Source organism: Theropithecus gelada, chromosome 12 (genome assembly GCF_003255815.1).
Source record: "Theropithecus gelada isolate Dixy chromosome 12, Tgel_1.0, whole genome shotgun sequence".
Taxonomy (NCBI): Eukaryota; Metazoa; Chordata; class Mammalia; order Primates; family Cercopithecidae; genus Theropithecus; species Theropithecus gelada.
The window spans coordinates 42,934,997-42,950,097 of record NC_037680.1 but is presented as its reverse complement, the minus strand read 5'-3'; the positions used below and the strand labels follow the sequence as shown (position 1 = coordinate 42,950,097).

The 15,101-nt window shown below is 34.5% G+C and overlaps 1 protein-coding gene across 1 annotated transcript in view; it reads left to right on the top strand.

Annotated features, from left to right (window-relative positions):
- The first annotated feature begins 1,151 nt into the window (after positions 1-1,151).
- SCN7A (sodium voltage-gated channel alpha subunit 7) overlaps positions 1,152-15,101 on the top strand; it is a 104,019-nt gene continuing 90,069 nt past the window's right edge. The window contains exons 1-2 of the mRNA XM_025404749.1: positions 1,152-1,267; positions 13,955-14,199. Of these exons, the coding sequence (XP_025260534.1) occupies positions 13,969-14,199 (231 nt within the window). The 5' untranslated portion in view covers positions 1,152-1,267; positions 13,955-13,968. The remainder of the gene's footprint in view (positions 1,268-13,954; positions 14,200-15,101) is intronic.

Here is a 15,101-nt window from a genome sequence, read left to right as displayed (position 1 = left end):
AGCAGGTATGAGTCTTACATTCTCTACAATACAGATTATGTACAATGGTTGCATTAACTCTGTATCTTTACTTATGCAAATGGTACCTTCTAATCCCAAGTTAACTTAGCCTTATTGTCATCACTGCTTTGGTTTTACACCTATCTAAATGTCATTAGTGCAATAGGTGTGATACATTGTCCATATCTGGTGTATACCATAATTATTTCAAAGTAGCTTGAAAACAACTAAGTGAGAAGTCTTCTTATCCTTATTTCCTGCTGCACACAGAATGAAATTGGCATTTGCAATATTATCCTCAGTCTATTGATCCACTGTCCTTACTTTTTTGTTTCATTTTTCTTAATTGATATTATCTTGCTCTATGGTCTACATTCTTGAATGTGAACCTCAATCCTTTTGGAATGTATTAGGAATATATATATTTGATATAGAATAGAACATTCCACAATTCTATCTGGCAAAGCTAATCTAACATTTGTTTTATCTCCCCTAGGATCAACTCCATTTTCTCAAAAAGCAGAGAGATTGATTCTTTAGGTGCTGCATTTTCAATTCCCTAAGATGGGAATAAATGGAAGTGAGGAGGCTGTGCCTGACCTGGGCAGTCATCTCCTACAGATGGAGAATCTGTCTCCACAGCTTGAGTGCATTCCTGGCAGGCTGTGCTCTAGAAATAAAACTGATGGACAGGGGAAACAATTGGGAATTGTGAGTAAGGAAGAAGAAAAACACTGACTTCTGGCATTCCTTTTCTTCCCCGTCCTTCATTGTCTAAGAAGATGCAGCTGCAGTTGCTGTTACGAAATGCTGTTGATGCAGCCTCTTGCATGGGAACGGGGCTCTCTAGAGAGAGCATTCGCTCACTGATTGAGTGGCCATGTAATTTATCATCCAACTCAGGATGTTTTTGAAAAGGAAAGGATGTAATTAATAGTTAATCCTCAACAACAGGCATAAACCCAAACTGCCCCCAAGTAACCTAGAACTTTAGGCCACATTACTTAAACATGAGATTGGATGGGTTGGAAAGGAGAGGACAGAGTGGAAGGGAAAAGAGAGTTGTTATCCTGGAGGTGGGTGGGAGCCACAGGCAAAGGTGAATGTCCCAGTCGTGTTTTTTGATTTCAAACTTTAGAGCTGTTTTGCAACAGGTCCTCCACCATGTGAATGCCAACATTGCAAGGTCATTAGAGCTGAGGGAAAACCAGTGCCCAAAGATACGAAAAGAGTGTGAATCTTCTGGAGAAGGGCTGTTGCTGAACACGTATTTGTCTCAGCAACTCCTGTATATGCTTTATCTCTCATACTCAGGCTATCAGATGAGAAAAAACAAACAAGAAAATGTAATGATGTGTCTGCTTGCTTTATAAAGGTGGTTGGGTGAAGCTTAGCTATCAGCCAAGGCATCTTTCTGCCTAGCAGTCTGCATCAGATTCATCTCAATGGGCTGCAGCACAAGCTATTCTGAAATAGTCTGTCTGGATTGGGCCACTGGCTCCTAGATTTTCAATATTATCCCCAGGAGATTTCTGATATGCAGTTCAGAGCTTGCATGATTGAAATCACCTGTACTGAGATTTTCTTTATCTATAGCTCTCAGGACCAGCGTGTTAACCAGAGGTCACCATCCTCTCATCTTCTCTATCCTCTTAGAAGCTCCAGGACTTGTGAACTACAGATTTGACACGGTCATATCTAGTCAACCTTCCAGGGTCTGGTACATTGTTGAAGGTTTTGTGTCTATCTGAATCTAACACTGAGCCAGACTTGGTGCTAGAGGTTTATGAGTGACCTTATATGACACTGTTTAGAACTCTTCTGTCTATTCACTGATTTAGGGTATCATTTGTGGATCTATGAGCTTAGTTCCACTGCTGAGGAGAAGCTAGCAACAATGAAGGGTCAAGGAAATCTACAGATTAAGGCTAACCACAGATTAAGAGGATACTCAAGGAGGTCAGCTAGTTCTGAGAGGTCCTCAAGAGTCCCAGGGATGTCCTAGTTCTGGAATGTTTTAAACAGAAGTTGAGAGATCAGGTCTTGAATCTCAGGGGACCATTTTGTATCAAAGACCTCAGGATGAAGGGCAAGTTATAGTCTGGTTGCATCATACAGCCTCCTTTGTATTCCTCTGAGAAGCAGCACAACCTACTTTTCTTCACTTGTTGAATCCTAATGTGGTCACTAGCCAGGAATTTTTGGTCAAGGATTTAACAGACTGGATCCACTAGAAATAGAATTCCAGGACAGTCCTGGCTCCTTTACAACTTGCTCTTTTTGATGAGATAACAAAGGATAATTTAGAATTGTAGAGGCTTATTTTGCAAAGCAGTGGAAGTTTTGAGAACATCTGGAGAAATTGGGAACACTGAGTTCTTTAGAATGTGGGGGTCAACCACTTTCCCAGGGCTACTGGTAGGGAATCAAAGATCTTTACTGTTTTGAAGCTTCAAGCAGCAACATTTTAGGCAGAACCAGCTTTACTTTTTATTCCTAGAAACCTCCCTTTCTATTGCCTTTATCACTGTCATACTCACATTTCTCAGTGAGGCAGGAGACCCTCAAAAAGATCTTATTCCCAGTGATTCGTGTCCTTTTCTAGTGTTTCAACTGCCACTAAGCCTTCCTTTTGCTCATTGATCTTAGCATATTTGCAATCAAATGTGACAGTGTGATTTGCTTTGGTTATCCGGCACTGTTTGTGGACTTCTAATCCTATTGTGGCTGTTGACTCTCATTCTGAAGCTTAATGTCCTAAACTGTTCCTTCCCTCAAGAAGAGAGTTATTAATTGTCCTATATTATTGGGAGATTTAACACATAATCTGTAGAACCAGACCCACCAGTGTTTGAGATGATTTTAATTCCAGTCTCTGTTCCTCTTGAAACTAATCATTTTGAGAGATTAACAAGGTAAGACTTGGTTCTTATTTGTTTACAAGTCTGTATCCATTGTCCATAAATTTAGTGACTATACTTTATTATTTCTAGTGTGTTGCTGCCTGGTAACATACTTGGCACTTAATAAGTACATGTTCCACAAATGATTGCTCAACAAATGAATGTCAAACGTAACAACTGTCGATAAGCTTATTGCCAAATATAACCCGCAAGAATAATCTCTTAAAGAAAAATTATAGCTTTTTAATATATCTGAAATAAAAATGTTAAAATATATAATTATAAAAATTAGTGAATATGATTTTATTATGGAGAGACTTACTTCTTCACAACTTCTTTCTACAAGATAGCATATTCTAATAATATGTTTCAAGGGGCCTGAGACAGGTTAGGGCAAGAGCTATAAGAATGGATAGAGTTACTTATACAGTCTAGAAATCAAAAGCCAGCCAAAATCCTAGAACTGGGATCCAGAATAGATGAATCCTAGGTCAGGCAGAGAGATTGAAGAGCCTTAGGCAAAACTGGCTGAACTGTGGGCAGAACACAATTGTAAGGAATCTAAAGATAAGAGCCATACATCGAAGTTATTAAGTTGTAAAAGAGTTGAACAATCTCTGTGGCAAGAAAAGGAGTTGGAGTAAAGAAAGCGATAGCCACACTAGAGTAAAGAAATGCAAATACAAAAAGTATCTGTCTGGGCACGGTGGCTCATGCCGGTAATCCTAGCACTTTAGGAGGCCGAGATGGGTGGATCTCCTGAAGTCAGGAGTTCGAGATCAGCCTGGCCAATATGGTGAAACCCCGTCTCTATTAAAAATGCAAAAATTAGCCAGGCATGGTGGTGGATGCCTGTAATCCTAGCTACTTTGGAGATTGAGGCAGGAGAATTGATTGAGCCCAGGGGGCGGAGGTTGCAGTGAGAGGAGGTCGCACTATTGCACTCCAGCCTGGGCAAAAAGAGCGAGACTCTGTCTCAAAAAAAAAAAAAAAAAAAAAAAAAGAATCCAAGACTATAAATGAGTTATGCAACAAATAGAGTCAAGCCTGAGCCAGTATTGAAGACTACAGCTTGAATACTCACAGCAGTACATGACTGTTTTTTATTGGATGTTACATCTGTCCATCTGACTGCCTCTCAATCTTCCCACAGATAAACAGTTCTGCTCTTGGGACTTTAAGTCATTAAGTAATAATTATGACATGTTTCGGATTACACTTAGAATGAAAAGAGATATCATCAATTTCTTCTAAACCTGAGTGGAGTCTGGGAATCTAGAGAGAAGCATGCTATGCCTTATTTATCCAGCAGTCATCATCCATCAATCTCTACCCTTCAAGCTACAGCTCAGGACAAGAAAATACTGGGGCATCAGGTTGGCGGGGGTGAGGCATGCAGAAGGAAGAGAGTTTCTTAACAGGAAAACGTTTGACAGCGTGGTTGATTTTTTGTTGTTGTTTTTGGGCATCATGGATGTCACTTGCAGTCTACTATTATGGTCTTTATGGGTTGCAAGTTACAGATATTTGTTAGAAGATGAAGCAAATATGAACAAGCAACTCAAAATTAGCAAGATTCAAATCTTAAAATGATGAGAAAGGACATACAAATATATAAAGCAAGAAAGAATGTAAAAAGCAGAGCCCTTTGAGTTTAAAAATAATTTAAGAATGTTAAAATGTGACAGATTATCATTCTAATGTATTACTATTATTATTATCATTTTGCGTTATCAGTAAAAGAAAATTAAGTTCTACGTATCCTCTAAGTTCTGGGAAGTAAGATAATATTTCCATTAAAAAGATGGATAAAAATAAAAATACAGTGCTTTAAAGGATTAGAACTAGTAATAGCTAATGTTTCTTGAGTGCATAGTACCTGGCAGGCATTGTGCTAAGTGCTTTATATGTCTTAACTCATTCAATATTCATATTAATCTATGAGGTAGGTACCCTTATTATTTCCATTTTATAGGGGGGAAAGCTGAAGCATGGAGAGGTTAAACACCTTGCCTAAGGTTACAGTTAGAAAATGATAAAGCCCAGATTTGAATGCAGACAATTTTGCTCCATAATTAAATCTTTTCCCCAAATATTTATGATAAAATATCTCAAACACCTAGAATAGTTGGCAGAACGGCAAAGAATAACTATATTCTCAATAACTAGTGTCTTCAATTATTATTTTGTATTTACTTGATCATATATCTTTCCCTGTGTTCATCCCTCAAACCATGCATCAATTCTTAATTTTTGATACTTTTCAAAATACATTGCAAACCACAGTAAATCTTAATACGTAAACACTGTGTGATTCATATAAGTAACTAGAATTCAGTATTTGTTTATTGTTTTTTTGAAGGTAAAGTAAAAGCACAAATCTGAAGGGTACTATTTTATCGTTTTGACGAATGTGTGCACCGGTGTGCTGCAAGTCGCTAACAGGATATTGAACATTACCATCACCACAGAGATCATCACACCTTCACAGTCAATTCCTACCCTACTCCCAAGATTAGCTTGCTCTCTTCTAGCACTTCATATAAATTGGATCATATAGTTTGTAGTCTTTGATGTAAGACTTCTTTCACTCAGCACAATGTTTTTGTCACTCAGTCACTGTCATGTGTATTAGTAGTTCATTGATTATTTTGCTAATTTTATTCTATTGGATAAATAGACTTCCATTTTTATTTTTATAAATCTATTCTCGTCTTGATGGACTATTTCCAGTTTTGGGTACTTATGCTTTAAAAAAATATATTCCCATATATTTATTATTTTTCATTCTCTTCATTCCTTCTTAAACATAGAAATTTCCATCTTAAATATGTGAAAATATATTTATTTTGTCTTCATTCTTGGAGTATTTTTTCTGTATGTAGAATTCTAGTTTTAAATTTCTTTTTCCTTTGACACCTTAAAGATATTGTTATACTGTCTTCTGGTTTCCTTTTTATTTTCTGCTAAGAAGGCAGTGATCATGCTTAATCAATATTTCCTAATTTATAATATGTCATTTTTTCCAAATTTTTTCAAGATTTGACTGTGATATACCTTACTACTATATGAGCCATGTGACTTAAAACATGTATTAGTGATGATATATAAAATCTTTAGCCTTCTAGATTAGATTTTTAAATCATAAATTATAATAGGTAGGTGCTTTTCAATATGCTACCCTTGTAATCACTCCATAAAGAATTTCACACATTTTGCAGATGCACATAATCTTTTTATTTCTCTGTGTTTCAGCTATTTATATATTTATATAACCATATAACCATATACTATATATACATTAATATACACACTCATATGTACATAAATATACCTATTTATATTTGCATGTAAAACATGTACACATATATACAGTTTAATTACATATATTAACCTCCAGATTTATATTTCTGATATCTGAATTGTTCTTTTAGTTGTTTCGCATGTGCCTCAAACCCACCAAAAAATAAAAGACATTATCTTTCCCTAATTTCTAAGCCGATGCTTTCCCCATAGTCCATATTCTTTATATGAATGACTGTCAGTCATACAAGCCAGATTATATAGCCTTCACTATGAGAACCCATTATCTATGTACAAACCTAGAAACAAGCTATTAGTCTTTTAAAAAAATGTATTAAGATATCAAGAGACACATTATTTCCCAGTTAACACTTGTTTCTATTTTTAAGTCATTCTCTATGTATTTAACTTTAAAATTCAATATAGTTACAGAATAACAAAAAATAATAGTAGTTCCTTTTAAGGATGTACTATAATCTTTTTTAGTGGCTGCACCTGAGATACATGTTGACTGTTTCTCATGTATAAAAATTACACTACTGTGAACATATTTGAGTGCATAAATTGGTTTGACATTTGTACCCAAGGGTCAAGTCTCTGTTGCTCGAATCGCTAGGATAAAGTGTAAACACTTTTATTTATAAACAGTACCAGATTTCCTCTTAGAATAATTATACTATTTTATATGATCAAAAAAAGTTTGAGTGTTTTTTTCATACCCTAATCAGCACTTTACTTCATTAAACTAAGATTTCCATTTTAAATTATTAAAAATAAATTTATATATGATTGATTTTATAAGTTTTGTTATTTTAAATTTAAATTTTATTTTACATTTACATAGTCGAGCCATCTGGAATTTATTTTAATGCAAGTAGTGCATGGAGCCAGGGATAATGAGAACTGCCCACTTCCGAACCTTCCTGTAGGTGTTCCACAAACAATGCAGTACAACAAGAAAAACAAATACAACATAATATGTACCCAAAACTATACAACTAAATATAACAAACCTACACAAAACCCACACTATCCGCATAACTAAAAGCAGTGAATACTCAATCTTTAAAATGCCTGTAAAAGAAAAGTAAACCCAAATTCATTTGAACTATATCTTATGCTCCAAAGCCTTTATGGAAATTGGGACATAGAAGAGAGAAAAAGTGATTGGTGGGAACTAACACTGATTCAGTGACTGATAGAATGTCCACCTAAGTGTGAATATACCAATAAAAAAGCATTTTTTACAAGCTTCCCTCTATCAGTTATTGAATATCTTCGATTTCCCCACTTTCTTCTGAAATAAACTAGTCAATAGTTATGTAGATTCCATATTATACTAATACTTCAAATTATGCTTAATCACAGTAACAAAATTGGCATGGGGAAGTGAAATTATGTGATAGACTAAAACTACTACCTGTGCTCAGACAGGTACTAAGATGCAGCCAAGACCACGGCCAATGTCAAATGACAAAACCAGTCCAGTGGACATAAATAATACTTCATCCTCAAACCACCAAAAATGTCACACTGGAGACAGCTGTAGGCTCCATTGATATTACTGCTTCCCAAATTGCTACTGAAGCTTCTGTTTCTCTTGCAAAAATGGATTATCCACTCCCCTCTTATTTTGTGTTTTTAGATCTAAATTCAAAATTTTGAGTTGGTTCATTGATTGGATTGGCCAGTCATGTGTTCACCTCTTATATCCATAAGAAGCTGGTCAAGTTATTATCTGATGCTTTCTTTCACTTCTATTGCAGTAGGTCTCCAACTACAATTCCTATAATAATGAGTTCCCTAAATCCAGACCATGCTAGGCAGTACTATGTCCCCTTTAAATTAATGTCCTCTATGCTTGCTCACCTTCGGTTTTACAAAACAGAAAATGTTTTACTTTGACAACATTTACCTAAAGAAAATTTCTAGACACTCCCACCTTACATCAACCTGTCAGCTACTCAGTTGTGCAAGTTGGTGGCTAAATTATCCCAGTGAGCTCACTGGTTTTTGGACGTTTCTAAAGTAGCCATACAGAAGTATCAATTGTTTACACTTGCCCCCAAAAAGTATATATCATAAGTATTTTTGCAGGGTAGTTTAAGTGTACCAACATTTAGATTTAAATACCTAGATTAGCATTTATTTCTACCACCTTTATGAAGAGCTATACAATGATGGAAAAGTCATTATACTGATCAAACACTGTTTCCCCATCCTTAAAATGGTAATCATAAGGAAGATATGTGAGAAAATAAGATAATTTAATTAGAAACATCTAGTTCAGTGCTTTAAAAATGGTACTTGGTAAGCATGGCCATAATAATAATTTCCATAAAGATTAAAATAAATTTTGGCTCATACTTAAATTTGAAATTCATTTCAAGAAGAATTTTTTTTTTCTATAAGAATTCACCCCATTTCCATGTACTTCTGCTGCTCCTGCAAATGCCAACTGATATTCAACAGAAATGGATTCCATTTCAGTCAACAATATAAAATATTGGTACAATGAATTTGTTAGTGTCCAAATCTGGACTTGATACAATTGACTTTTATACAATTATTGCCAAAAGTTTACTTTAGCTATTCAATTTTTCAGAAAGAAGTCTAATGGATGGATTAACTATTAATCTTTCTATATTTTTGCAGACTTTAGTGCTGTATTAAGATGGCTCACCAGAAAGCATAGTGCCTGGACCATATTACATAAATTCCCCACAGAAATGATTTTACTGAATTATGATTTAATGATTAATAATTTAACAGTCTGCACTCAACCATCTAGAAGTTGGATGCATGCCACTTCCATTTGATAAGTGCTTGCATTTTTTTTTGTTTTGCAGTATCACAGAAGGCAATGCCTGCTGTCCATTCATTCATTCATTCATCTAGTCAGCAACCCAGGGTAGTTTCATTCAGCATCAAAATTATCACTAAAACAATCTTCTAGGATAAGTGACTGAGTTGAATGACAGAATCAGTACTGATGAAACCACTACTGTGGTCCAGGATTTCTTTGTGGTTTGATTGAATCTTTAAAACCTTGTGAGATATATGAGGAATTCCAAATTTTACATATGAGGAAAGGTCAGGTGATGTTACTAAGGTCTTATAGCTGGGGGGTGGCAAAATGAAGAGTCCAAGGTTATTTTTTATGGAGTAGTAAAAGGAAAAAAAAAGGGGATATTATACTAGGATTATGCAATAGGAAGACAGGCTGGCAAATTGGGTCTTGTGGTTTCGATAGAAGGTATTTAAACCATTTTCATTAATGGCAGCATCCATGCAAGAAGTTTGTACCCTCTTTTTGTGTCTTCTTTTAAGGTCAATGTTCTTAACTTACGTTAGTTTAGTAATATTTGTTAGCAATCAGAACAAATCCCTAAAAATATCAAAAATGTATTGATTTTGTTAATTCAGTGTTGCATAGTTTTAGTTAGCTAATATTTCAGTCAGACTTTTATATCATGTGAAACTGTGCAACAAATTCAATCCAATGATCTTAACCTTAGAATGTTCCAAAATTATAAGATGTGGAAATTAACAACCAATATTCAGATCTATTTAAATCATCCCACTCCCTGTCAAGAAGTATGTGTTTCCATGTTGGTAGTAGGGGAAGGTCTGATGTCCAAATCAACCCATTTCATTTTTGACAGCTATTAGAAAGATCTTTAGTTTCTCGAGCCAAATCTCTTCTGGCTTCACCTCATTGATTCTAGTTCATATTTTTTGAACAACATGAAAGTCTAATTTCTCTTCCATGTTAGAACCATTTGGATACTTGGAAATAGTAAGATTGTACTTGAGTTTTTTCCACCTCAACTATACATTCTCCATTCTTTTAGCTTGTCTGTAAATTGTTCTATTTTACTTAATCAGCCTTCTGGTTCCATTTGAAGACCCTTCAGTTTATGTACATGCCTTTTAGGTGTGGTGTTCTTGGATTACAGCATGGTAGAGAAGGACTGCCTCCTGCATCTTCCATCAACACAGATAGAGGTTATATTAGTGTTCTTGGCAGACACAAATTAGTATTGATTTGTATTGCAGTTACTATTAAGTAAAATCCCTTGACAACTTTCTCTGTTACAAAAGCATATCTCTTCTCTACTGTACTTGTGCTGATGAGTATTTTAGTCCAAATTTTGAAGTTTTACAAGTATTTCTATTGTATTTTTTCTAGTAAATTTGACTCACCATTCTAATATAGCAAATTTTATCACAGTTAAAAATTTATATTTATTTTCCAAGTATTATGTGCCAGACACTGTACTAGGTATTTTTACTCATATTATTTTGATTTATCCTTATTTAACCTGAGGAGGAATCCCAATTTGATGACTGAGAAAATATGTTCAGGGATGTTAAATAATTTGACTGAGGTTTCTTAGAACATTAGTAACAGAGTTCAGGATTTGACTGTAGGTCTGAGTTCAAAGATCATGATTTTATTTGTTTCTACTAGGTTGTTTCTCTATCACAACCTAAATTGTTGATATGTTGAATAAGTCATATAGAATATCGATAACTTGGGTATGTCGTATCCATTGGCCACCAGCCTTTAGACAAAAACCCTGAGTCCTTATAGGCCTATCTTATTTTAATGCTGTCTAGCACGTGTTTTTTTATCTTGTGAGACATTTTACAGTTTGACTTACTAACATTCAAATACATATATTTTACTTCATTTTCCTTATTAAATAATCAAGGCTTATGGTGAGAAAATAGAGCATGAATAGGGTTGGTTCATGTAAAAAAAAGTCCCTGAGCAGCCAGTAACTGTCACAAAGCCCATGAATTTTTTCTTTGAAGAGGTTCAACAACCTTTAGTTCTTAACCCAGAAAATTTAGATATTCTCTTTCCACATAGAAGGAGGAGATTAGAAATACCAAGAAAATGTCAAGTCACAGTTAATTGCTAAGGCAGGAAACAAAACTCTAAAAGTATAACAGGATCATTCAGCAGTTGCCTTTGGGAGCATCACTATATTTTATCATAATATAGTAAAGAATGTTTATAAAGATAACCAATAAGTTATTTATAAATTATTTAATATACATCCAAGGATCTCTGTGTAAAAATATTTTGAAAGGCTTTTTTTTTTTTTTTTTTTTTTTGAGATGGAGTCTTGCTCTGTCGACCCGGTTGGAGTGCAGTGGGGAGATCACAGCTCACTGCAAGCTCCGCCTCCCGGGTTCACGTCATTCTCCTGCCTCAGCCTCAGAGTAGCTGGGACTACAGGTGCCCGCCGCCACGCCCGGCTAATTTTTTTGTATTTTTAGTAGAGACGGGGTTTCACTGTGTTAGCTAGGATGGTCTAGATCTCCTGACCTCGTGATCTGCCCGCCTCGACCTCCCAAAGTGCTGGGATTACAAGTGTGAGCCACTGCGCCCGGCCTGAAAGGCTATTTTAAAGGGAAAAAGATTTCATATGTAAGAGAAAACTTAGTTATCTGTAGCTTATACTCATAAATTGTACTTATTCAGAGCATCTTCTCTCCCCTTAATGAAGTTTAATATGTGAAATGTGACCATATGCATGTTTGTAAATGTGTGTATCTATATGGTATCTATAGATAATCTTAGCAAATTTTTAACGTCTCAGATATTTAGAAATAAGTAAATTTTTAGGTGAGTTTTTATACCATTAGTCTAGGAAGACAACTCTAAGTAGATATATGTTGATCTTCCTAGTACATATCCTTCCCTTGAAAATTTCCTCATGCCCTATCTCTGAAACATCTCTTGAGGGACTTGGGCTTAAGAAACAACTGCTATTGCAAAAATATCCCTGTCTTTGATTACAAACGACTGAACCAGTCATTTGTGACTGGTTCTTGTAAATGAATCCAGAGGCTGGGCTCAGTCAAAGCATATTTCTGTTTATCTTTTTTTTTTTTTTTTTTTTTTTTGAGACATATGTTACAGGTTTGTGGTCAGAACTGAAAACCAAATAGAGTTAACAGACTGTCAATATTTTTAGTCTATGTGCATTGTTAGAAGTAAGAAAAGGAAGCCATTCTTTAAGTAGAATGCAGCAGATATGAAAAGCAAAGCAAAACCCAGAAAACTTGATTCCACAAAAGGCATAAGTAGTCATTCCAATATTTTATTTTCATCTTTACTTCTCATTTTTATTTTCCACAGAACATTTATGACACAGAAATGTACCATGTATCCTCCCCTTGAATGTCTACAAGATTGCGTTTTGTATATTTAAAATATATCCTGCCTGTCATTTAGTTATGTTAGCAGTGAAGTCTGATTCTTGCCATGAATGGTGTTCCAATAATATTAAATAACTTATCTTTTGCTTACTTTTAATTAATAGACAAGTAATGTGTGAAAGTATTAAACAACTCTCTTTTGCACAACAGTGAAAAATTCTGAAGTAGAACGTATGTGTGAGTATATATATGTGTGGGTGATTTCTGTCTTGGGAAGATCTTATGGAAGTAACTCAGCTAGTGCCAGCACCGTGAAAGAAAATACACAGATGCAAAATGCCACAGTATCAAAACCAAAATTTATTATCTTTAATTGCAATAATAAAATTACAGAGAGTGTTTAGACAAACAAATGAATAAAAATCAATCAATTGACATTGAATAGAATCTTTGGAAGGGTAAATTTTGACAGGAATTGGACTGGAACAAATTAGTAAAATAAAATGTTTGTATGTGTGAAAAAAGAACCAGGTTCATGAATGGCGAATTGATGCATGAAATTATATTTAATGAACACTACTTTGAGTTGCCTATAGGATATCTTGAAATAGGTAAAGACTAGAGTTGAAATATGTGAAGACTACTGGAGTACCCCAAAGATAGAATTATAAAGATGATTACATTCAAGGACATATATAAATAAATAGTATTCAAGAATCATAATAGAAAATTGTTGAAAGAAAAATATTTTGTGTGTAAGGATTGATGACAGAGAGAAAAATACCATGAGTAATTTTCAAGGTGATCAGTTTGAGTTTTTATTTTTACAGTGGCTCACAGATTAAAGAGTAATTCTAGTAATGCAGAAAGATAAATAATTTTGTTTTTACCTGTTAAGTTGCTGCCTTTGGTGAAGTTACTATATAGACAGCTGGGGGAAGAAAGCGTTTGGGAAATATTCTCATGTACTTGATAAATATTTGTATGCAAAGAGTAATTAAAACTCTGTTTGCCCATGCATTCATCAGAATGATAGATATAGCAGAGGAAGAAGGCAAACCCTTAAGAGATATCAGAGTTAAAATTTGGGTTAATATTTGACCGATACTGTAATTGATTTTAAAAAAGTAATCAGAGATACAAAAAGATACATGGAAGAGCAGGGTGCGAGCCAATGCAGAGTAAGTTTAAAGAAGAAAAGTGTAGTCAATTTGTAAATGTGTCTCCCAGGGAAATAATTGGATTTGACCAGAAAAAGTATCTCTAGCAAAAAAGATCTTTCTAAAAAATATCTCTTTTATTATAATGGAGAAGTTGAAAGGTAGATTTCAGTAAAAGAAAGAGTTTAAAACAATGAATAAGTGAAGTATATTGAGTTACTCGTGAAATTACAAATTAAGTTTGATATTAAGTACAATAAAACTCAGGACAACTTAGATTTCTACAAAAGTAAGGAATATGTTCTTTAAATGCATGCATTCAGTTTACTGGTCTCTATTTTTCATGTCCCAACCTTTTGTACTTTTATGGTTTTATTAGTATACCCAACTTTAATGTAGAATTTTTTGCAGGTACAAAATTGGAAATGTTGGCTTCACCAGAACCTAAGGGCCTTGTTCCCTTCACTAAAGAGTCTTTTGAACTTATAAAACAGCATATTGCTAAAACACATAATGAGGAACATGAAGAAGATTTAAAGCCAAATCCTGACTTGGAAGTTGGCAAAGAGCTTCCATTTATTTATGGAAACCTTTCTCAAGGAATGGTGTCAGAGCCCTTGGAAGATGTGGACCCATACTACTACAAGAAAAAAAATGTGAGATATAATTGAGATTATTTTGATGACATTTTTATTATTTTATTTCCAGACATACAGAAAATGTAATTGAGATAGGATACAAAAAGATAATGAAAAACAGGGCAAGATCTGATTTTAAATTATACAGAACTACATAAGATGTCTCATTTTGGGAGCACACATATTGGAGATTTTTATCAAAACTGATATCTTACCTGGTTAGGTAGTATTTTGGATTACTTTACTTCATAATATATGTATTAGTATGCCTTAATGTAAGTGAAATATTTTAAGGGAACATGATGATTGTCCATTTGTGGTTTTCAATTTTAAAATGCCTGTAAAATGCCTAGAATGTGCTCAACAATTTAAAATGTTCAATATGATGAGCTTACTCAGAAGTTAGAAAAGTAAATACAACCCGTATGTTATTTATCATTTTTATTCATTCATACATGCATACACTTACTCCTTATCTCCAGAATGACTTTAGGCACCTGCTACTGTATGTCCAACCCCAGAACAAGCACAAAATGTTAAATATGAAAATAATCACATTTAGAAATCAGAGATTGGTGTGAACCAATGAAGCTGAAAGAATCATTACGGATCCTGCAGAATTTGAGTTATAGCTTAAAGAACACTTCAAAGTTTTAATAAGGGAAAGGGAAGACCTATGTGTAGGTAAGAGCAGAGAATGATTCTGGAAGGAGGAAAAGAAAAAGTGATGCTATAACTGGAAACTTAGCTGTTGCAAGTTGTGAGATATGAGGTGAGATAATGGAGATGTCAACGTGGATTTAATATGGTGATCAAAGGCCTGATGCAATGAATATAATGTTTAAGTAGCATTAACCCAACAGATTTCTAAATGACTATTGCATGGAAGAGATTGGATTAGAAAGATGAAATAACAGAGA